Genomic DNA, 25,610 nt, shown 5'->3' on the forward strand with positions numbered 1-25,610 from the left:
ACTTAACAGGCTGAGTTCAATTGATGATACGGCACAGTACGTTCCCGTGTTCTCCGTTGATTCAGCCTGAGCTATCCCTTTGTTTACTGGCTCCTTCTGCCCCGGGATATTCCGTCTGATTTCGCAGTTTTCACAAGACCCATCCCGTCTCTCTCACATACTTTCCCGGCGGCTACCACTTGATGGAAAGGAATAATACATGCTTCACAGTCCCTAGATTGGGCCATAGGCCCGGACGTTACAAGAATGTCCACTGAAGATCATTGCTGACATTCTCATACTTATTATTATTACTATTTTCCAGCCCTCTGGCCTCGAACCATTACTAAAACTTTATCTATCTCTCAATGTGATCGAATCAGGTAATGCTTCCCTTTCTATATTATCTCATCACCTCCCATGCTGGGCTGGTCCCAAACACATTAACTATATCTAAACCTGTCCTCTACTTCCTATAACTATTATGCCCACCATTGCATATTTCTCTTTCTTAATCTAAACTCCAAGCCCTATACTATACCTATGTATAATCGACCCAATCCTCTCGGATGAGAGAATATTCGCTTGTGTGACCCTAGCCTTAGTAAGCATTGTCAGGCTATTTCCCTGCTGATTAACCCTATATCTGCAGGTAAAAAGCATTTTTGGAGGTGACAGGTTCCCTTTAATACCTGCTAAAACTCATGTTTAAAGTACGCACACTGCCTGATAAACAATGAAAGGGACGCATCTCTTCCAGGAGCAAGACGGCAGTATTATGTTGGCACTATATGGCAAAAATACAGTATAATTTTTTTTATATTGCTTAAGGAAATTTTAAACTGCACACAATAATTGACACACAATCTACACAAAACTTATAACTTTATTGTTACATCTGTTATTTATCAAATGTAGTCATCCAATAATATCACTGAAAATGATGTATAAATGAATTGGAAACTCTACTATTTTTTTTACATAAGTGCAGTGCAGACAACCGTGTATTCGCTCATGTGAGAAAATCGGGTCGATTGTACTAATCACGCTGATCAGAGTTTGTGCAATCCAATTCTCTCGGAGGAGGAAAAGACGGAGAAAGAAAATTTCTCCATCTTCTCCTTTCTGTGAGGCGACAGAAATCGGACTGCACTCAGATGTCATCCGAGTGCAGTCTGATGTTTTCCATGCTCTCATCAACTTGCATGGCTCGGGTATGCAGCAATTTTTGATTTTTTTTTTCCACGGACAGTGTCTTTCCGAGTGAAAAATCGGACATGTGCACAGCCCCAAAGAATAACATTGGTCCGAGTACGATCTGAAGTTTTGTCGGATTGCACTCAGACAACAAATTTGCTTGTCTGCACCTGCCCTAACCAACATTATAGCCATTGAATTGCTAATTTCAGTAAATTCCAAACTCCAGCAGCTTGTCATCTTCTCAGTATTGATGTTTATATTTCCATTGGAGACTTTGCAGATCGAGCCAAAAAAGTCGTCCTGTCGGGCGCCGCTGGTATCCAGCACGTGCATGATACCTGCCGAGCAGTCTGAGTTGTCCCAGCCAACGAGCCACTGTGTTTCTTCTACTCACATGACAAACAAGGATAGAATTAAAGAGAACTTGTCAAGTGATTCTTGTTGCCCAAACCATGGGCAGTAAGGAACAGAGCCTGTCTGTAGTTGTGCAGCAGCGTTCAGAGAAAATAGAGTTTGAAGATTCATCTGAGGGCCATAGCCTGAGACGAGACTAGTCCGACACAACCCTCACCAGTCAGCTTATGCCTTCTCTGTTGAAGGTGATTGACAGGTCTCTCCCATAGCGAGGGACCTGTCAATCAACTGGAGTGGTGCAAGACTATTCTGATCCCTGCCTGTAGTCCTTTGCTGGACCTTCAAAATATACCTAGCAGCCATCGTGCAGCCAGATTCATGCTAACCATGTTGTCTGCAGCATGAACAAGCTAACAAGTTCCCTTTAAGAAACACAAATGGGCACCAAGCATTAGGGCACAGTCCGATGGGCCGCAGAGATCGAACCGCAATGCACGGACTGGCTGCCGGCAGATTTCCTGACCAGAGTGTGAAAGCTTCATATATTTATTCGTCATTCACGACTCAGGAGAGACGCGGCCAGTCCGAACTTTGTGGTCCAATTTATACGGAAGTCTGACTGCATTGCATTGCTATTCTGCCTAGGTGATTATTACAACCCCAAACCTCAGATCTTCACACCTCATATGTGGGGGAAAACTACTGTTTGAGTGCATGGCAGGGCTCGGAAGGGAAAGAATCGTAGAATGTTAGCGTTGAAAGGTACCTCAAGGGTCATCGTGTCCAACCTCCTGCTCAATGCAGGATTCACAACTAAACCATCTCAGACAGATGTCTGTCCAGCCTCTGCACTCTAACACTCTAATAAGGCTTCATTTACATACATTTTTTTTATTTTGGGTAATATTAAATACACCAGAAAAAAAAACACTAAACTTTAAAATATATTAAATGCACACAATAAATATAATTCAAATACACGCAAAACTATACAACCAGAATATTGTGTATTCATGCCCCTAATAAAAAAAAACCAAAACAAGCAGAATACCCATGTGACCATAAACTGCACCCAGTACCATATATATCAGATTAGTGTCAGGCGAGCCCGTCAATTTCAGCTGGACAGCATGACCATCTAACGTGTATTACGTGACAACGCTCCCCAATAGCAGGTGTTGAGAGAAAAAAAGGAATTGGGCAGATTGATTTGGGCATGCTCGACCCTTCCGTTTTCTAGGGATAAAAGTTGGGTTTGGAAGCTTCCCAGAGTGAGCGTTGCCTGGACTCAGCCCTCATGGAGGCGCGTGCGCTCTGACACTGTCTAATCCCAGCCGCGTTCGCACAGTATCAGTGTGAGCGTGTTCTCCTCTCTGCGGCAGTGTGCGCACGTCTGCTCTGACAACTCTGACACTGTCTGCAATTGGCAGGGCTCAGGCAGTGTCAGTGCGCACAGGTGGACATGCAGGCTGAGTTCAGGAAGTGCTCACTCTGGGAAGCGAGCACTGTCAATCAGAAGCATGGGATGTCCCAAAAATGCTAATTAAGGGGGTGTAATGGTGCACTGAAGCCCACTCATTTACATTGGAATTAAGCAATTTTTTCAACCAAGGTGCCACTAAAATGTACAATGTTAGTATTATTTTATAGTGGTTAAGTCCTCCACATCCCTGTACAGCTAGAGTAATATGTATTTTGGGGGGGGGTGATAGACTCCCTTTAAGGCCACGTTCACACGCTCAGTATTTGGTCAGTATTTTACATCAGTATTTGTGAACCACAACCAGGAGTGGGTGATAAATCCAGAAGTGGTGACGTGTTCCTATTATACTTTCCCTCTGATTGTTCCACTCCTGGTTTTGCCTTACAAATACGGAGGTAAAATACTGACCAAATACGGAGCGTCTGACTGTGGCATAGCTCTTAGCTTTCCCTGCATGGTACAACTGTTCACCGCTGCAGCCATACCATATTGTACTTCGCCATGGACTACTGTACTGTGCAACAAGACAGATGATGAATCTGAAAAGGAAACGGGACAACCTTTATAGTATACGTAATTGCAGTCATATTGGTTGGAAATGACCAAAGAGAACTCAGAACGCTCTTGTCATTGTAAACAGAATATGCAAAACACAAGCCGCGGAGACACCATCACATGTTTCTCAATGCAAGCAATGACTAGCCAGGTCTTTCCCCGGGAAGGAACAACCATGGGAAGGGCAGTCTCCAATGAAGGAAACCACCTATGCCAACACCTATTTTGTGCTTTGCATATTTTTACATATTTCTTGTTGTATCTCAGTTAGTGGGTGGTGTGAGCATTGTCTGATCGACGTGTTCACACTTGTGCATGTCACATGTGTGTTTTTAATCCGTTTTTTTTCCTTGCTTAGCATGGTTTGGGAGACCCCACCCCTCTCTTGTGTGACGTGCACATAAGAGCTGTCTCAGACCACAAGCCCATACTAGGGAGCGGCCTGTCTGAATCCTGTTCATATTAGACACTGTTCACATGTTCAGGTTTTTAATACATTAGATAGGGACTGCTTCGATATTGGTTACCTTGACGTGGTGGAGCAGCTTGGTGTACATTTTTTTGCGCAAAAAAACGTATCGACTAAATACCCTGTATTTGTTATCCAGCACTTGCTGATTACTGACATTTTTTATTGCAGAGTATTTTTGCAAATCTGTCATTCTGTGTTTTCTTGTTGTATCTCAGTTAGTGGGTGGTGTGAGCATTGTCTGATTGACGTGTTCACACTTGTGCATGTCACATGTGTGTTTTTAATCCGTAATTGCAGTCAGATTGGTTGGAAATGACCGAAGAGAACTCAGAACGCTTTGTCATTGTAAACAGAATATGCAAAACACAAGCCGCGGAGACACCATCACATGTTTCTCAACGCAAGCAATGACTAGCCAGGTCTTTCCCCGGGAAGGAACAACCACGGGAAGGGCAGTCTCCAATGAAGGAAACCACCTATGCCAACACCTATTTTGTGTTTTACATATATTTACATATTTCCCATAAGGATGGGGGCATTGCCCTAGAATCACTGCGTTGAGAAACATGTGATGGTGTCTCCGCAGTGTTGGATGTTGATCTCCATGAGTTCATTCATCCTCATTTTTAACTGCATGAAGCTGGCTGTCAATCAGCATGAAGATGGCAGTCACATCCAGCCGACAGAGCAGCCTGAAAGAGAAAGAGCTGCTCTGTTGATGTGGAGCAACTGAATCGCCAGCAGGAGCCGTCAATGACCGCTCTGAGACGGCGCTGAGTAGAACAGGCAGATAGTATTTTTAGGCTCAAAGTAAAAAAAAATAGTCCTGGATTATCCCTTTAAATAAAGCTTCGCTGCAACACCACACACAACATTTAGACAGGTGTATCACTCTTTTTGGAAAACATCCCCTTTAAGGGAGCACCATAGTTACTTTTCAAAGTTTGAACAGAGTCGCTTGATGCGGCTGAAAGATTCGATGCCATCCAAGTATAATTCGGTTCGAAACCAAAAGTCCCCCTCTCCGATTGCCAGACCCAAAAGCATAAGTAAATGGAGGGGAGGAAAGGTTTAAAAAATATATATATTATACTCACTTGTTTTAGGCCCTTGCCTGTCCTGCCGCTGAAGCTCACCATCTAATCCGCCATTCACTCTCTCCGATCTTCGTTTGAGACTGAGTCAGTACCGGAAGATCCAGAGGCCAGAGGTAGCGAGCGGAGGATCCTGCAGGGAGCTGCAGGACAGGAGAGGGGTAGGAATATGACAAATGACTTCCCAGACCGTCCAAAAAATCAACCAAACTAGTGACCGGTTGAATATTATGCTAATTAAATCCTGAACATTTTAGATTCTCTAGAATCCAAAATTTGGTGGAAATTTCCAACAAATTGAATTAGTTATTAAACAATTGGCTCATGTCTACTTATGACTGCCATTACCATAACCAAATACAGGTCATGCCGTGGAGCCACAATGGCAACCGTTAAGCAAAGCAACAACATTTTAGTATCCCATTGTGATTTTACTTGGATGTGAAGGATCCACCGGTCAATCATATACAGTACATAGATCAATAGATAAAGCGGACTCCCTGTATTCGTTGCAGTATGCAGAGCTTTTCAGAAGAAAAAGAAAGCACAAGACAGCACCAATCGCTGGCTGTAAGGTTACGCTGCACATGGAAAAATTGTGATTTTTCGGCAGTTCTCCTCTTGCACCTCAGTTACTCTAAAACGAATCATAGGTTTATTTTGTCTTCCCCTATTAACCATTTTGCCGTCTTACAGCTCTCAAGAATCAAATCTAGGACAATCAGCCCATAGATAAAGTTACAAGAACAATGCTTGAAACTTATTTTCAATTTTTAGACCTTCAAGAGGATCTCAAGTAGTTTTGGAGCCTGTGCCGTGCACGCCATAGTCCGACGGACTTGGGAAAGTGAAGGCATTGTTCGCTTTGTCCTGTTCCTTGTGTTCTCCTATCTGTTTTTGATCTGCCTCCGCCGGTATGTAGCAAGGTTTCCAGTCATTGGCACTGCTCTCCTTGAGAGGTACTTTTTTCATATAGCCTGGGCTGTGAGCGACAGATACCACAGTTTTCTGGCTGCCGTTCATAAAGTTCCTTTCATCCAGGGATTCTTTCCTTGAATGGGTGTAGGTGCTGCTACTCCGATGATGTAGCTGGGTTTTCCGCATAACTGATTGTCTTCTGTTTCCCCATTGACATTTTAGGATACGTATGAAGGCTCTCTTAAACTCTTTACTAGAACAGGGGTAAATGATGGGATTTAGGCAGCTGTTGAAATATCCAAGCCAGAAGATCACCTTCTGTACGATTATTGGTGGCTCCAATGCTGCATGGAGTGATCCTGAAAATAAACAAAAACATTTTCGGGGTTTATTATTCATGTTTTTGGACATGTAAGTAGTAACTCAGCTCAATGTTAATGGATATTAAGAGCTGTCCTTCCACCATAATGGGTATGTTCAGAAGACTCCTCTAATAAGCCAGAGCAGAAGGCCACAAGGAGCGTCTCTCTTTCTGGAGGACTCAACATGTCCAAGACGAATTACGTCTACAGTTCATTTATGTTAATGGTAATGGGTCAAAGTTTTATTTCTCCTAGTGTGGCGCAGTATGGAAACAGATCAGTGCCCAACACAGAGCTGATCCCTGAGGGTCCCAGCAACAGTACACCCTCTGATCATCTCACTGGTCATGAAGCCTTCAAAGAAAAGTAGATTATCTAGCCTGCCCTTGTAAGCATATGTTAACTGTTCTCGAGGTCCTCAAATATATTCAATTTTGCAAATTCATATGGGGACATTTATCCATTCATAGATTACTCCACCACCTATCGGGGCATACAGGACTCCCATATATGTGCTAGAATCGAAGAAAACCATTCTGAAATAGAAACTTCTGCTCTGACCAAACACTAAGGGCAAAGTCGGTCAACTGCATAAATCAGACCAAGATCGGACTGCAATGAACAGACCGGCCAGAGGGTCTCCCGACCTGAGCTTGGCAGCTTCATATATTTATATAAAGCTGTCACACTCGGGTCGGGAGACCCACCGGCCAGTCCGTGCATTGCAGACCGATCTTGGTCCAATTTGTACGGTGGTCTGGCTGCGCCCTTAGGCCTCTTTCACACTTCAGTTTTTTGTGTCAGTTACAATCCGCCAAAAAGGTGGAGAAGCGGATCCCTTGTTAACTGATGTGAACGGATGCCACAGGATTCGTTTTTTGACGGATCCGCAAAATGAGGAATTTTAAAGGAACCGCTGGCCAGGAAGAGGAGAGAGAGAGAGATGCAACGGATGCAACGGACGGCAATCCGTCAAGATCCGCCAATAATGAAAGTCAATGGGGAAAAAAACGGATCCGCAAACAAAAATGGCGGATCTGTTTTTTTTCAAAATTGGCGGATCTTGACTGATTGTCAAAAACGGAAGTGTGAAAGAGGCCTTAGGCTCAGCTTTATGGTAAAATTGTGATCTTAATATTATACTGTGGCTGGAAAAAGTTGCAGACGAGCAATGATGATGAGTGATGATTGTGTAAGGAGGGTGAATGGTGTAACCCCCATTCAAAAATTGCATTAAAAAAAACCTGTCTTACTCAAAAACACTCCAGGAAAGGACTGGAGTACATTTACGCCAATTTATGTGACTTTTGGAAATCCTACACTCTGTCCACAATGGAGAATATAAGAAAAAACAGGCAAACACATAAAACAGACTTTAAAACAGGTGCAAACCACAAGAAGAATTAGGCAGGAATCAAAAACAGTAAAAAAATATGAAAAATGAAACCAAAAACAGGTGCTAATGCAATAATAAATGTGGGGCCCTAGTCCTTAGAAGGTCTTAAAGTTAGGAAACTACAACCTAACCCAAATGAAGAACAACACATGACAAATTATACCGCGACATGATACATTCAACATAAACTAGGCCAAAATGCAGAATTAGAGTGAAGAATTAAGCACACCCTGTGAATCAATAGCCTGTAGAACCAACTTTGGCAACCATAACTTGAAGTAATCACTTTCTGTGTGACTATCAATCTCTCAAATCGTTTTGCAGGAATTTTGGCCGACTCTTCTTTACAACATTGATTAAGTTCATTGAGGTTCGTTTCTGTGCAGCTCTCAAGGTTCTGCCTCAGCATTTCAATTAGTTTGACTCCTTTGTCTGGGGGCCATCGCGAATTCTTGATACTTTTCTTTTTCAGCCATTCTGATGTAGATTTGCTGCCATGCTTGGGATCATTATCCTGCTGCATGACCCAGTTTTAGCCAAGCTTTGGCGTTTGAATATGTGGCCTCAGATGTGACTGTAGAGTGCTTTGATATACGGTAACTCTTTAACGTACTAGCGAAGACCTTTAGAGCAATGTTCCTCAAACTCCAGGCCTTAAGACTCACCAACAGATGTATTCAGGATTTATAAGCACGGCCCATGTGATTGAATTATCTCCTGTGTAGTACTAAGGAAATCCTGAAAACATGATCAGTTGGTAGGTCCTACTCCTAATGACTGAAGCTGAGGAACATTGCTTTACAGTCTGAGCTGTAGCTCTTGAGAGTTTTTTCAATTTCTTTGAGCAACGCATAGTCTGGCCATGGAGTGAATTTGCTGGGAAGTTCATTCCTGAGAAGATTGTCAACTGTCTTGAATAGTTTTCACTTGTGAATAATCTTTCTCACTGTAGAATGATGGACTCCAAATAATGGCCTTATAACCCTTTCCCAGATTGATGGGGAGCAACAAATGATTCTCTAAGATCATTGCTGTTTTATTTTCTCCTTGACATTGTGTTAGCACATGCCTGAATGCTCCCGACCAGCAAACTGCCAAAACTTCTGCTTTTATAGAGGAGGGCACACTTATTGATGGACGATTAATCAAGAGCATTTGATTTGCAATACTTGGCTGCTATTTACCTTCTTAGTCCCTATGGAAGCTGTAAGGGTGTACGTAATTTCTGACACTCTGCTTCCGTATTTTGGCCTAGTTTTTGGCAAATAAATAATGACGTGGTGTAATTTGTCTTGTATTCTTGTTCATCTTCTTACAGTGCAATCTTCTCAGTGCACAGTGACAGTGCACTCCCTATCAGACTCCTATGAATAGTGACAGAGAGCATACTGTCAGAGCAAAAATAGAGACCATTCCCCCCCCGCGAAAGTGACGTTGATTTCACAGGCACGGCTGGACTCTGCTTTCCTGATGGCGACAAAACCTCCTTACAATGCGCACTGACACAGTGCTCTCTTGACAGCTTGTCACTTTTCTGAAGAGTGAGGGAGCGCACTGTCACTCTGCACTGAGAAAAATATTACACAATAAGTAGGGAGCTTGTACTGAGCATATGTCGGTATTGACAATCGATACATGTCCAGTAGAGCTGGGACCAGTCCAGCCCCTGAAAGGGAAGTCACTGATGATGTTATTATTATATAGCCATAGACGTCCCCGATTTAAAGGGGACTCCCGTTCAGTAAATACATGATGAACATGCCCCAACCTACCTAAGGTCCGCCAAGGTTCTTTAAAAAGTTGCTCAAATTGAAGTTGTGCAAAAATGTTATTGTATTTCATGCAGTTTTATCCCAGAATTCTGCCGAAAACTGCTTTGTGAATTGGATTTTATTCTCTTTTTATTAAAATATCGAGCATGATCAAGTTTTCACAAGCCGGTGTTGCACATTATAGTTTGAACCTCTAGGTGGCAATGTTGAAATGTTGTAAATCCATCTATCTGCGTAATTAAGTCACTGGATTGCGGGGTTTAAAGGCAAAAAAACAGGATGATTTATTACTGCCAGTCTGGCAGTGATTCACATCAGACGATTTGTCTATGTTCAGAGAAAATGAGATAATGACATTTTTTGCTTTGTTTATCATTTGCCATATTTGGACATATCATTTTATTTGTTGAAAATAGACTATGATAACTAACTAGTTCATTAAAAAAAGATGGTCTGGAGTCCACAGGGTAGCTATGACGCCCCCATCCGTGCTTTGCAAAGTCCACTAACTGTAGCATATTTGTTCTAATAGGTGCAATTCATCCAAAAATAAAGAAAAATGTAGTAAAAATCTACCGTATTGTGCACGCAGCTCCTATATGTTTCCATAGTGGCACTCAAACTTTATGTAGTCTGGCCCAGCAGTCATACTACCTTACACCTGTCTTCTTCTTTATGGTAAATTTATAGGTTATCGAGAAGCAATGGACAGATGAAAAGAGGGCAGGATCTGACTACACAAGATGTGATTGTAGTCTGTTACCATGGAGATGTAAGAATGTGGACTGTTTTACCCTGTTCCTGTGGTTAGAGAAGTGAAGTGTCAAGGTCAAGTTTAGTTGCAGTGGGCTGCTAGGGGCAGCATGGGCAGTGGGAGGCCATATCGAGTTCCCTGATGGACGTTCGGGTAACATCTGGACCTAGGGCCCTGGCCAGGTACCAAGGAGCGGGCCTGGTCTTCTGACATCTCGAGGTAAGTGGAAGAGGAATTACGTGGTGGGCAGGTGGCTGGACCCAGGTGCCCTGCAGGAAATCCCCGAGGCGGATGGAGTCAGCAGATTTAGGAGTAGGCCCGGATGAACGGATGGCAGCGCTGAAGAGGTACTATACTAAGGAAGGAAGGAACATGAAATGCTGTGCTCTATCCCATATGTTACCACTTGATTAATAAGAAGTTGATCGAGCGCACTGGAACCACTGGAGATAGTTGAGCGCTGCGCTCGGCTGGTCTAGAGCGCTCCCTTAAGTATTAATGGAAGATCAAACTCCACTCCATTCACACAGGGCTCTTCAAAGCCCCAGTTCTCAGGATCATCGGGGGTCCCAGCTGGTGCACCCAGAGCGACTGGAAGTTATCCTCTATCCCATTGATAGGGGATACATTTCAAACTTGAGAATATATCTTAAGGATTAAAGTATACCTCCAGTTTTAGAAGACTTCTGACACATCATAGGGAAATTAGTACTCAGAGACACCCACAGATCTTACGAAACTAAGCTCCTCACTATTATAATGCGAGTCTGAGAATCATGTGCAGCCTTCCCAAATAAAGTATGGCAGAAGTCAACCATTTTCATAAGTATACACTCTTGTAGTTTTGTTCCAGCAATTAGTGGACTCCCTGTGCCTAGACCTCCTATTCTATGGCAATCAAATGGAATCTGACAGCAGGATTTTGCTCTGTAATCGGAGGACCGCATGAGGTAGGGGCTGAGACACAGATTTCAGGGATGTGTCACTCACAAGGCTTTGCGCTGTTGTTTCCATACAATGAATGTTTTATCACCGGGAGATTATCACTGCCCTGACTAGCTCCCTTGTGCCAAGTGGTCTGACCACGCCCCATCCTCTGATAAGCAGCTAAGTGTCAATATATAATGTACACAGAAAGCTGAGGTGTGGGTGGGGCCAGCTTTCTCAGCTCTGCTGCATGCTACATCTAAAATCTCTGATTTTATCACAATTGCTGCACCCAGTAAATTAAGTGACACATTGCTGGAATCAGGGTCTCTGCCTCTACATCATGCTGCTCTCAGATGTGGTAACAAAAAACTGGCGAAAGATTAAAGGTGTTGTCCTGCAAATAAAAATTAGATGGTTGCAGATGGTTCAGACTGTTATAAAAAAAAATAAAAAGAGCAATATTTACCCTCACTATAGAGCCCCTTTCTGAAGCGTTCCCGTTCCCTGCTGGTCAGTACTACCTGGTCATGTCTTAATTCACAGGGAGTGGTGGAAAATACCAGCTTAGCCAATTACAGATCACAGCTGGGATCCCCCTCAGTCAGTGATTGGCTGTGCAGGCATTTATTACTATTTCTGGTGTAGTGAGATCGGACCAAGAAGTAGAGACCAGCAGGGATAGGTAATGATCAAAGCCAGAGCTGAGGAAGACTAGTGATGGTGAGTATTACCACTTTTATTTTTTTTATACCGGTCTGAGCCTTTTAAAAATTATTTTTTATTTGATGAATAACCCCTTTAAGCAAATAAAATTCAATTCCTAACCTGCAGTCTATGGGGAGTTTTCATCTACTTATTCTAGCTCTGCGCAATCATCATCAGGTCGTGCGAGTACAGTGACCGCACTGCATTGACAGAATGCAGAGTGCTGTAAACAGCAGCCTAAATTCTGCTGACAGGCTCCATTCACCAGGTATGTAAGAGTTAACACTTATTGTCTTTGGCACTGCAAGTAATGGTAGACTACGATCTCAAACATTTGCATCTATTTTTGCCCAAGTTATGAATCACAAGGAAAGTTAAATGTCACCTCCTGGCTCAATACGATAAAGCCTTGGTTTGGATTTACCTCTGTAGATCCATCTCTAATTTACTGAATTGGGGGGGGGAATAAATTGGGACTTATATATTCGCAGGTCTTGTTACGTTCCAGCAGTAACTCTCCCAGGACCTTGCAATCTAACAAAAGGTGGCAAAAAATATTATTACTGTACAGAAAACCCAACCATAGTGCGTTAGATTTATCAAAAATGTCTAGTAGCACCTCCTCCCACCGCACGCTCCTGGCTACATACAGTCTACAAAACCACATCATCCTTATCTGTTCTGGATCCAATCACTGGCCTCAGAAAGAACATTCCTAAGATCGATGGGGGGTCTCAGCAACCGGACCCCGGCAGTCATACATTCTGTGCATAGTGATAAATGTTGCAACTCTAACTTATTTTGAATATTTGACTATAACATCTTTCTCTTTTTAAAGGGAATCAGATTTTCACTATGTACTCTTGAGAGGAACATGATGTAGGGGCAGAGACCCTGATTCCAGCGATGTGTCACTTACTGGGCTGTTTTGATAGAATCACAGTTTTCTCTGTTGTAGATGTAGCAGTGGTGAGAATATGAGAATATTACACCCCTTATTGGCAGTTTCCTCTGCACTGTCAGCAAGCTGCCAATCATTGGTGGGGGCGGGGTAACATAAATTAGCCTCACTGCTGTGCATGTGAGACCTAGTCGCAGTGATAATCTCCTGCTGATAAAACACTGATTCTATGGAAAATACGGCACACAGTCCAGTAAGTGACTTATTATTGGAATCAAGCTCTCTTGCCTATATTATGCTGCTCTCAGATTAAATAGCAAAAGACTGCTGACAGATTCCCTTTAACACACCAGCTTACAACACTTCTGCTATCAGCAGGACTCACAAAAATTAACCAGATCTAGGGGGGCAAGTTTTTTCGAAAACTTTAGTGACTTTTGGTCTTTTCACACCAGTTTTGAATCATCTGTGCCAAAATGGGATGGGCTGGTGAGGAGTTCAAGTGGGATGGGGAAAGCTTATGCTCACCCATCAAATTCAGCAAAAGTGCCAGCATGTTTACAGCAGAGATACTACTCCAGTCCCTGACTGGAGTAACATTTCTGTCAAGACACACAGAGGCGCTGTGCCAAGCTCATGAAGTGGCTCCCAATGAATTCGGCGCATTGTACTCACTCCAGTGACCCCCTTCATTTAGACCGCCCTGTCCAGAAGCAGTCTTAATTAATCATCCCATCTATATTAGAAGTAAAGGGGTTGAATACTTCATAAAACAAACCTTTTTCTTCAAAGTGTTTATGACAGAAAACTGGATGAAAACTCTTCGTAAAGTCACTAAATTTTTGTGCAATTCAAAGTTGCACAGAAATTTTGTGACTTTTGGGCAGCTCCCTCTAAAAAGGCAGATTGGGTTGTGGCAGCAGTCTCTGCTGGAGTAACATTTCTGGCGAGGTACAAGAAGGCGCAAACCACCGATATGATGCGCTGAATTGATTAAGTGGTGTGAAGGCTCTGCACCAATGAGATCTCGGTCCCTAGGAGTGCGCCTCTTAATAAATTCACACTGGACTGGATGAGTTCACCGTCGGCGCAGTGGACGATTTATTTTACTAATTGATCTTTTGTTTGATGTGTTCCTCACGGAGTAAAATGTCAGAGCTGCGTGGGAGCCGATTAATAAGAATTGAGTGAAGATGAATGGACGACACGGATGGAAAAAGTGATTAGTTACAGCGGTATTTCCATCTAAATATTTATGGAATATGAGTGTCTTCTAAGCATGGATCCCCCATTCCACTAGGGAGGAGAGCAGGGATTCTGATTTTGACATAGGTGCAGGTCTCACAGGACGTAATGCACTGACCTACTGTCATGTTGTGACAGTCTTCGCTAAGGAAGAAGGATCTCAAACTGTCCCTGGAACTAGGACCCTAACTATCCCTGTCCGAGGGGGTACTCTTGAAAGTAGAGAAGCCTGAGTCCCCGACCTTACTATGTTCCTGTTAAACCCTGATTTGTCTCCTTTCCCATCCCATGAGTAGAGTGTCACGATCCATGATGGATTGTGACAGATAAAAGCACATGTAACTTTTTTTTCCTTTAAGCTGTTTGCTTAAAGTTAGCTTTGCCCCCGGTGGCCATTAGGGTCATTACACAATGGTGTCTTTAGTTCTAGTTTTGCCCCCGGTGGTGGCTAGTATTATTACACGAGAATCACTAGCAGGTGTTATGGCTCTGGCTCTTGCCTATAAAGGAGAGTCAGGTGGTCTCACTCACTGTTGGTGATATTGGTCATTTCCAACCATCCTTGGTGGAGTAAGGAGCTAGATAAGAGTTCCTTGCAGCTCAGTCAGAGTCCTGGTGTGGAAGGAGCAACAGTGAGGAGTTCCTTGCAGCTCTGACAGAGCTTTGGTGAAGTAGCAGCTATTCAGGAGGAAAGCTGCACTCAGGTGCTGTACTCTGTTGTTGGGAGCAATAGCAACAGAGCAAAGCTAAGTGGTTTTTCCCTGTTTGTAACTTTCCTTATGTGTGTTTTAGTGCAGTGGTGGGATTAGTTTATGCACCGTCCAATTCATTAGAAAGGGATAGGTGCAGGGCGAGCTAGGGTTTTTAGGCATCCTGCTTGTCGCCAGGTGCGGAACCTGCCTAGGGACCATCAGGAGTGTAGAGACACTGACTCAGGGGAGTGCAGGAGGTCTCCACGTCCCCGTTCCCTATTGCAGGGCCCTCCATTGTATCAGTTTCCCTGGTGTTTCCCTTATCTCTGTAAATTCGCCCTGCTGGAGGCGGTGTATCCAGATACACGTGTTTCTATTGAAATTCGCCTGCTGGAGGCGGTGTATCCGGCTGCACGTTTCATTGTTTAAATTCGCCCTGCTGGAGGCGGTGTATCCAGGGTCACGGGTGTCATAGAGATTCGCCCTTCTGAGGCAGAGTATCCAGTCACCCGTGACATCACATAGAGATGGGCAAACCCGAACCGTAAAGTTCGGCGTCCATACTGAACACCTACTGTTCGGGCACAGACACCGAACATGGACTTCACCAGGAAGTCCGTGTTACTGTTCGGGTTCGGCTGCCCGAAACCCGGGTGTTTATCGCGCTGTCATGTGCATGACAGCACGGCAAACACCTCTTCAGTTCGTCAATGAAATCATCCCCGCCGGTCAGAAAGCCGCAGTTCCCACGATGTCAAAAGACAGCGTGAGCACTCAGCTGTGATCGGAGGTATAAAGTTTACCTCTGGTCACTGGTGTCAGCGGATGGGACTACTACTTCCATCATCCGACACCTGCTGCCACTAATAACAGCGAGAGCAGGAGCAGCTGATGAGAGTATTCATTAGCTGGCTCCTGCGGTGTAAATAAATAATTAAAGAAAAAAAAGGCGCGGGTTTTCCTGTATTTTTGATAACTAGCCAGGCAAAGCTCACAGCTGGGAGCTGCAACCCTCAGCAGTCAGCATCAATAAGGCTGAATATCAAGAATAGAGAGAACCCCATGCTGTTTTTTTTAAATATTTACATAAATAATTGTAAAAAAATGGCGTGGGCTCTCCCCCATTTTTGAAAACCAGTCTAGCTAAAGCAGACAGCAGGGGGCTGGGTTTGTTTTTAATTATTTACAGTATTTACAGTGCAGGAGCCGGCTAATGAATACACCCAACAGCCGTCAATGTCTTAAATGAGATGGTTCTGCATGCTATTTATATGGGTGTTCTATGGACTGGAACATAACTGCTTTCAAGCTGAGTATTCCTTTTTGTGTAGATTTATTACATTGACTTTTAAGCATCTTTTATGTTAGTGAAGTAGACACTGCTTTATAACATAATCTCCTTTTTTTCAGAAACAGCGCCACTCTTATCTGTAGGTCATGTTTGGTACTGCAGGATTCTTTAGAGTGAGGTTGAGCTGTAATAACAGATGCAGTCCAAAAGTAAAAACAAACAAACTGAGGGGCCGATTAATCAAGACTGCTGCAGTGAATGCACGCACCACGCCAATCATGCTGGAGCACAAGTTGCCGCCACTTAATGTATTTGATGTGTCTTCTGAGTGGCATGCACCTCTGTGCTCTTTGCCAGAAATGCTGCCGAAGAAGAAAAAATCCACTGCAGGGGTTTTCCTCTTGCAGTTTTCCGCTTCAAAAACTCAGTGAGTATTCTGACGGCTATAAGATGCCGTTTGCAAATACCCTAAAGGTTTTCAGTTTTTGGAGCAGAAACTCTCCATAAATCCTCAAAAACTTACATTTTTAAAAACTTGGAACTTTGGTTCAGTTCCTGCTCCAAACATTCAGTGTGAGCACGCCCTCAGGGTATGTGCACACGGCGTCGTTTAGACATAAGATTAGTTGCTGAGTTTTTCAAGCAAGAAAACAAGTAAAAAAAATGCGTTTTTTTTTCCTGAAGTGTCTTTTTGGTCATTTTTGGGATGGCTTTTTATCTTTTAATTTGCATGTTGAAGAGAATCTGTCATCAGGTTTTTGCTTTTTAAACTCAGAACAGCATGATGTAGAGGCTGAGACTCTGATTCCAGGGATTTGCCACTTGCACAGCAGCTTGCCGTAGTTTGAAAACAATCAGTGTTTTATGAACAGGAGTTTATCACTGCAATACTAGGTGCCATGTGCAAGGCAGTCCACCTAATCTGTGTAACCACACCCCCAACACTGATTGGCAGCTTGCCGACAGTGTACACATGAAACTGCCAATCAGGGGTGTGGGCGGGGTTATACACAGCTCATCAATCAGAGAATTGTTACCTCTATAGCAGATTCTATCAAAACTGCACAAAGCAGCCCAGTAAGTGACACATCACTGGAATCAGGGTCTCTGCCTCTACATCATTCTGATCTCAGATTACATAGCAAAACCCGTTGACAAATTCCCTTTAAAATATGGAGCTGCTTCAAAGTGGAATCCGCCTGAAGAACGGACCGGTCACTTCCTTTAACCACTTTGCGGTTTGGGAAACCTGAAGCGATTAGAAGAAGCTGAAAAAGACAGAAAATATTTTCATATTCATTATTTTTTTTATTTATTTTTTAGTGTTTTTTCAGCCGGATTCCGAAAAAGACTTTGCACGCATTAATCTCTAGACTATATGTACACAAAGTTTTGGGTTTTGACAGCTGTGGCAAACCCACCACACAAACAATATGCCAAGGAAGACATTTTCTGCTCCAAAAGCTCAGCGTGTACACTGGTGTCAAGTAGACTCAGTGTGCACATGGCCTCAGGCTGCCCCCGTTACAAAAACGAATGCCGGTTGCCAGACAGTTTGAGTTTTCTATGTTACAGGTGTACCAGTTTAGAATATTAAGAGCTTCCAGAAATCTGCGCACAGGCTGCAGACATAGCCCCATGGTCATGTTTGGATTGGAACTTTAGTCACAGAAATTTTGTGGATAAAACCTCCCCTAGAACCTCGCTCCCACTAGCGTTTAAAAAAATCTGTCCGACGTTGATCCAGAAAAGTAGAAGTGTCATGCGAGTACAATGCGATTTTTATCAAGTAGCATTTGTATGACATCCGTATGCTATGCGTTTTTAACATCAGCTTTTACATACAGTAATTCTCTGTCATTTAAGCTAGTTTTCTAAGTAAAATAATTTTATATATAGATAGATGATAGATAGAATAACTAGGATAGCTGTCTTGAAGATATTTAATGTCACAAGCCCCCTACATATAATAAACTAGCACCCTTTAGTGCCTTTCATGTATTTAGCCTTTTTAAACCTTTTTAAATAAATGATTTTTTTTAAATGGTATGAGATTCGCCCTTATTTCTAATAACCAGCTGAGGGAAAGCAGACAGCTGTGATCTGGTGTTATTATTCTGGGAAGGTGCAATATCCATCTTTCCAGACTATTAATATCAGCCCGCAGCTGTCTTTGTAGCCTTTACTGGTTATTAAAAAGGGGGAACCCCCCCAAAATGACGTGGAATCCCCCTTATTTTTAATAACCAGCAAAGGCTAAGTACAACTGGAGGATGATATCAATAGGGTGGAAAGGGACCATGGATATTGGCCCCCTCCCAGACTAATAACACCAGCCCTCCGCCGCCCCAGAAATTGCGCATTCATTTGACGCTCCATTTCTGGCACTTAGTCTCAGCTCTGCCCTGGTGCTTTGGCAATCAGGATAATGGTTTTGAGGTTGATGTCAGTTTTGTAATGCCTGCTGACCTCAAGCCCAGGGGTTACTAATGCAGAGGTGTCTGTCAGACACTCCCATTATTAACCCCATAGTCAAAATAAATAAACACGCACACAGAGAAAAGTCCTTTTATTGTAAAAGGCGCTCCCCAACAATTACCCTCTTTCACCCATGTAATACCATTAAAAAAAAAGTATGAATGGCATTAAATGGGTAAAAGAGGGTAATTGTCGAGGAGTGTTTTCACAATTAAAGAACTTTGTGTATGTGTTTATTTATTTTGACTATGGGGTTAGTAATGGTGATGTGTGACAGACACCTCTCCATTACTATCCCCTGGGCTTGATGTCAGCAGACATTACAAAGCTGACATCAGCCCCAAAATCGTTACCCCGATTGCCAACGCACCAGGGCAATCAGGAAGAACTGAGGCTAAGCGTCAGAAATGGTGCATCTAATTGATGCACCATTTCTGGAGCGGCTGAGGGCTGATGTTATTAGTCTGGGTGGGTGCCAATATCCATGGCCCCTTACCAGCCTATTAATATACCAGCTGTCTTCTTAGCCTCTGATAGTTATAAAAAAATAGGGGGGACAGCATGTCATTTTTTGGGGGTCCTTCCTTTTTAATAACCATTAAAGGCTATGCCGACAGCTGTCAGCTGATATTATTAGTCTGGGAAACTCCATGGATATTGTTCCCTTCCCAAAATAATAACAAAGGCTGTCTGCTTTCCCTCAGCTGGTTATTAAAAACCAGGAGTTGTGTGTGTAAAAATTGGATGGCACATGCGTGGTCTGTGTGCTGTGTAATTTTTTTTCTCAAACCCATTGTCTTACATTGACGAGTCTTGTCCAATATACACAGTCAATCACAGCATGCTGCAAATTTATCTTCAGTCTAATTTCAGCTAAGGAAAAACTTTCAGATGAGCACTGACTCCTTGAATAACATTGCAATGTGATTTTTTTCTTTCATTGCCCATGCCGATTTTATACACAAGTGGGAGCAAGGCCAAAATTTTACAGGTGTGAAAATCCTGCATGTGAATTATATGGAAAACTTGATGCAGATTTTAAACTGAAAATCTTCATCAAAATACATATGTAAACCCAGCGGACTTGTTAGGGCTGGTTCACGCGACCGTATTTTTGGTACAAGTGCTGTTTATTAAAAAAAATGAACCAATGTTATTCAATAGGGCAGTGCAAATTAGCGATTTTTTTCATTGACCAAATCTGCATGTGAAAAAAAATTGCGTAAATCGGATGAGACTCGCGCATTCAAGTCTATGGGTGCGCAAACATGGACAACCCCTTTAAGTCTTCCTATGTCGGCCACCCTGCGGCACGGCATGAGAAGATTTTGCAACAACTGGATACTCGTGATTTAGGAAATTATGAACTTTACTTTCTCTAGCAATATTTTTTTTTATATAAATGGCCCGTGAGAATCCGTTCCTACACATGAGTAATAGATCCGTCACCATCCACCAGCTTCTATGCACTGCTTAACCTCCGTCCCAGAACCGTGCATGAGAAATGACGGGAACCCTTAATAATACCATCATCCTACGTGACCATTAATAATGCCCGACATCTGAACTTCTACCTTTATTTGGTAAATAGAGGAGAAAATATCATCTGACTGTATGTCAGGGGTTAATTAAGAACCTTCGTAAATCTCTGCAAAGGTCCGTCAATCATTAGCTACTTGAGAGAACATGGACGAAAAATATAATTTTACCAAAATTCTATGATTTTACAGGATAAAAATGACATCTTGAAGATTTCTTTTTTGGCATTTTCAGACAATGGAAATCTTTGAAAAACCACTTATTTAATAGGCATATGTGCTGTAGCTGATTTATACATGGGGATTTAAAGGGAATATTTACTATGTAATCTGGGAACATCATGATGTAGGGGCTGAGACCCTGATTCCAATGATGTGTCACCTGCTATTATTTTGATTCAATCACAGTTTTCTCTGCTAAAATCTAGCAGAACTCGGATTACTGAGCTGTGTATAACCCCGCCCACACCACTGATTGGCCACTTTCTGTGTGCACTGACAGAAATCTGCCAATCAGTGGTTGGGGGCGTGGCTGGACTAGGAGGCATGAGACACCTAGTCCAGTAGTGATAATCTCCTGCTGATAAAACACTGATTTTATTGAAACAGCAATACAGCCTAGTAAGTGACACATCACCGAATTCAGACTATCAGCCCCTACATCATGCTGCGCTCAGATTAGATGGCAAAAGCCTGCTGATAGATTTTCTTTAAAAGATGTGATTTAGGGAAAAAAAAGAACTCGCATTTTAATTCTTGACGTGAATTCTGCACGAAAACCGAGACTGGTACAGTAGTCACACAAGAGTTAGCGCCTCTTATCTGAAAGCATATGTGACTCTTCTTTTGATTTGCCGGCCTGGCAAAGTGTCATCGTTGCAGCATGATGCACATGTGACGTCGCTCCAGGCAGACCAATCAAGAGAAGAGCCTTAGATGCCGGCGGGTAAGAGGCGGTTTTACCGCTCCTGTCCACAGACCGATTCCGTGGCCAGTGGACTGGATTGTGCTAACTGATTTGCACCAAACCTAGTAAAAAAAAAATTGCGTTTCCGCTACCCAAAAAGATGAGCTGCAGTTTTTAAAAAATGCACCATAACACTATTTCCGCATGGATTCCTCATCAAAAAGCAAAAAATAAAGCAGCAAGTGGATCAGATTAAGTTAAAACTCATCCACTTTAATGGTACATTGAAAGGTTGTGGATTTTACAAGCGGAAAATCTGCGAATATGAAGATCTTAGAAGACTGCACCCAACTTCTCAAACAGGTTCTCCTACTGATAGGGCTCATTCAGACGTCAGTTTTTCGCGTCCAAGTTCTAGACGTGTTTTTCATTGATAAAAATCAAACCTCGAACAGTCTATGGGGCTTTTAACACTCCTGATCTTTTTTATGGACCTAGTGATCATCTGTGAAGACATATTCAATATTGATCTGGTTGTTGGCTCAAAATCGGTAGTGCGAGTCTATAGGTCCGTGAAAAAAATCGGACCGCACTCGGATGCCATCCATTTATTATCCATTTTTCACGGATTGCTAGATTGGAGAAGATAGAGAAACTTTTTGTTTGTTAGTTTCTCATCAGAGAAAAACTGATGAAGCTAGGATCGTTTTTCTCATACGTGACCAAAACGGACGTCTGAATGAGCCCTCTTACTGATGATTACGCCTAAAGCCTATGTTCAGACAAAGTTTTTTTAGGCGTTCAAAAACGATCAATTTTTCAAGTTTTTCTTTTCCTGAAGCAGTTTTGAAGCATTTTGCAAGATTTTCTTTTTCTGAAGTGTTTATTGCAGCTTTTTGATTTGACCGTGCCTAGTTTGGAGTGGATCCCATCAAGTTCCGCTTCGAAGAAGTGACATGCTTTTTCCTTTTTTCAACTAGGCGTTTTGCTATTTTTAAAATCCTTAGGTGGCACAAAACAAAAACACTTAAAAGAAAAAAACCTATGTGTGATTAACATTGAAAAGAATAGGAAGAGTCTTTTACTTTTTTTTAGTCAATTTTTGCGTCTTTTTTTGACTCAACAAAACATCTCAAAAAACTTTTTCTACACATAGCCTTAAGTTTTTATGGAAAAAAGATATATATATTTTCGGTGTCAAATAAATTCCAGAATAGAACACGATATTCTTTGACGTTATAAAGAATTGTTCTTAATTTCTCGGAACATATTCAGTTTCTTGCAGATGCTTTGTCATTTCGAAGCCAATCATTAACTCGATAAGTAACATATCTGTTCTTTTGGTTCAAGACGTTTTTTGGACCTCAGATGACGTACTAAGCATATATGATCCTTAGGGCTGGTTCAGACATCAGTTTTTCATGGACAGAAGTAATTAAAACCTACTAAAGTCTATAGGGCTGTTCATATGTGCGTGTATTTTTGTCGACAGGATGGTCTGTACAAAATCACGGAGACCAAAAAAAAGTCCAACTTTGGTCAAACTTACCAAGGTTACCGTTAGGGCTCATTCAGACGTCCATTTTTCGCGTACGAGTTCTACATGCATTTTTCACGGCTAAAACTCGAACCTAGAACAGTCTATTGGGTTGTTTACATGTCAGATTTTTTTTTTTACGGACCAAGTGATCTTTCCAAATTCACAGAGAGTTGAGACACATCCGGTATTGATCTGAGGGTCAAAATCGGCAGTTCGAGTCTATTGGTCCGTGAAAAAAAAAAAAATCAGACATCACTTGTTCACTCCATTTTTTGGAATCCGAGTGCTGTCCATGAAAAAATGACATCACATGGACAGAACTAGGGCAAATGGTCTTCATTGCATTATTTTCTTCCGTGTGGCGGAGGAAACTCGCCGATTCAAGTTAATGAATGTGCAAAATATTTCCGGATCTCATCCGGTTGTTAAGGATACATTGCAATTATTAACTTAGAAAACTGTATTTGATCATATACATTTTATAACGTTGAATGACAAAAAAGTTGTTGCACGGATGTAAAAAAGAACGGATGCTACACGGTTACACACGGATGACAATATGGAAGAAAAGTTGGACTGTATTTTTATACGCTCGTGTGAACCCATCCGACATCTGATGGTAAAAACTGACCAAACGCTGATGAAAATCTGATCCAAAATGCTGATCAAACTCTGACCATTTTTTTTGTGTGCGAGAAAAATCACTGACATCTGAAGAAACCCCCCCGGAATCCCCTGAAATGTAACAATTTAAGGAAAAAAAAATCCAGTTGAAGATATTTGTAAGGAGATTTATGAAATCAAGTGTTCTCACTACTACCACAAATGAAAATAAAAGCAAAGGAACTTACGTAAAGGCAAAGCGGTGAAGAATGGTAGCCAACATAAGATGAACAAGCCTACCACAATTCCTAAAGTCTTGGCTGCCTTCTTCTCCCTGGAGAACTTGAGTAATTTTACAGATAAGGAGCTGCGAGGCTGTTGGCTTTTGCTTTTACTGTTCGGAGATCCATCGTGCATGTTCCTACAGTGGATTCTCAGAGTCAGCTCCTTGGAGTCCATGCTTTCTTTCATGACACCTGCTTCTAGATTCTTGGTGATCCTCTTGGCTACCACGTAGACTCTGCAATACATCACCAGGATGACAGTCAAGGGGATGTAGAAGGAAGTCAAGGAGGAGAAGATGGCATAAAATGTTTCTGTGGTGATATCACACCCCGTCTCATTAGTAACAGTCTGCTGCTTCCACCCCAGTAATGGTCCAATGGAGATCACTATGGACAAGATCCAGACACCCAACAGAGCCAATAAGACCCTCTTCCTGGTCACTATAATGGGGTACCGAAGAGAGTAACGTACCCCAATGTATCTGTCTATAGAAATGGCGCAAAGACTGAAAATCGATGCTGTACAACATAGGACATCCATTGCAGCCCAGATGTCACAAAATATCTTGCCAAAGATCCAACGGTTGACAATCTCTAGGGTGGCAGAGAAGGGTAGCACTGTGGTGCTTAGAAACAAGTCAGCAATGGCCAAATTAACTATTAAGTAGTTGGTTGGGATCCTCAGTTGCCTGTTGGTGACCACAGAGATGATGACCATGATGTTGCCCACTATGGCAACACAAATGAAGGCTCCAAGAGTGAATCCAAGGAGCATAGCCCTGGTAAAGTCTATAGGTTCAGTCCCATTGGTGTCAGTGTAGTTATCAGATATGGAACTTATATTGCTCCATGGTGAAGTCTCCAGAATTGATGAGTTCTCACCAGTCATCTTCAATGAGTCCTCCATAGCTTGGATGATGGGAACTTGAAAGTAAGCAATGCCACCTTAAAGTGATACAAGAAGGGCTACGAGAAGTTGTTCAAATTGTCATGGCAGAAGGACATGCCCAACTTCTTCTTCTTCTGAGGAGTCTTCTTAGGTCCTTTGCAAGGTTGCACCTGGAACAGATTGACATCTGCAAGCAAGTGATGTAGAGCCAGATTCCAAATGGTCAGGAAGGCTGAGCTGTAGGTGGGATGACATGCTGCTCCACTAACTAACGGCACTTCTCAGGGATCTTAAGAAAAATCTCTTTTAGCAGCTGCCTTTCTTAGAAGTGACATCACTGCCAATGCCAGATTCTATGGAGTGGCCGCTAGAGGGAGCAGCGAGGCAAACAAATCTGCAGTCAGGGCTGGATCAGGGATGTTAATAAATTATCTTTATAACCTGAGGGATCTGCAGTGTATTATCTAATAAGAGTCTCAAGCCACCTCAGTCATTTAGTGGTTAACTGCACAGCCGGCGTAAGATCATACATAGCGTATTTATACACAATTTTGCCATAGATCTTCCTAAAAATTTCACCTTTTCCATTTGCAAAGGGTGAAATCGGCGCTGAATTCTCCACAAAGGGTGAATTACGGATTTTGTTGCAGAAATTTCTGCACCAGAATATAGGTTCCAATAATACCTTCATGGGGTTGTTTTCAGCTGAATGAGACAGTCGTAGAACTTTCCGCCAAAAAATTTGTAGCAAATGTGCAATGTGACCATATTGGAAAGCAAATTTGCCAGGGTGAGAATTTTCGATGCTGTGGATTTTTCAGCACCATTTCTTTACCAAATAGCTTGTTAAGGTTACTTTAATTTGTTTTATTGCATTTTTATGCATTTATTTTTTTTTACATATATTCTTATTAAATTTTCTTCTGCTGCGTTTTTGTCTTTTTTTTGTTATTCAAATAAAACTACGAACAAATAAATGGACAACAAATCCCAATTCCACTGCAGAACTATTTTTTAGAAATGTGTAGATGAGATTTGTTGGAATCTCATCTACTTATCTGTTGCTTTATTTCTCTGAGGGTTTTGTGCATGCAAATCTGCACTGAATATGCAATGTGTGAGGATACCCTAAGGCCTGATTCAGACATCCGTTTTGCACGTATTTCTTTCTTTATCCATACCTGAAAAATGCTGAATTTTCTGTGCGGATTTTCACCATAGAGTTGCACTGGATGCAGAAAATCCGCACATGACTGTATCAATAAGGT

At 42.3% G+C, this 25,610-nt stretch overlaps 1 protein-coding gene across 1 annotated transcript; it reads right to left on the reverse strand.

Moving 5' to 3' along the window:
- Nucleotides 1–847: 847 nt before the first annotated feature.
- ADRA1B (adrenoceptor alpha 1B) lies at nucleotides 848–24,666 on the reverse strand. The gene is made up of 2 exons (XM_073567854.1): nucleotides 23,418–24,666; nucleotides 848–6,414 (listed from the first exon to the last, which is right to left on the reverse strand). Exons 1-2 carry the CDS (start codon nucleotides 24,358–24,360, stop codon nucleotides 5,930–5,932), a joined length of 1,428 nt encoding a protein of 475 aa, XP_073423955.1. The 5' UTR covers nucleotides 24,361–24,666; the 3' UTR covers nucleotides 848–5,929.
- Nucleotides 24,667–25,610: the final 944 nt, after the last annotated feature.

This window comes from Dendrobates tinctorius, unplaced genomic scaffold, assembly GCF_039654945.1.
Source record: "Dendrobates tinctorius isolate UK_male_01 unplaced genomic scaffold, ASM3965494v1 ptg000020l, whole genome shotgun sequence".
Taxonomy (NCBI): Eukaryota; Metazoa; Chordata; class Amphibia; order Anura; family Dendrobatidae; genus Dendrobates; species Dendrobates tinctorius.

Coding starts and splice junctions, on each gene's coding strand:
- ADRA1B (XM_073567854.1), bottom strand. CDS start 24,360: ATGGAGGACTCATTGAAGATGACTGGTGAGAACTCATCAATTCTGGAG. Junction 6,415..23,417: donor CTTCACCGCTTTGCCTTTAC/GTAAGTTCCTTT, acceptor GTTTATTTTCAG/GATCACTCCATGCAGCATTG.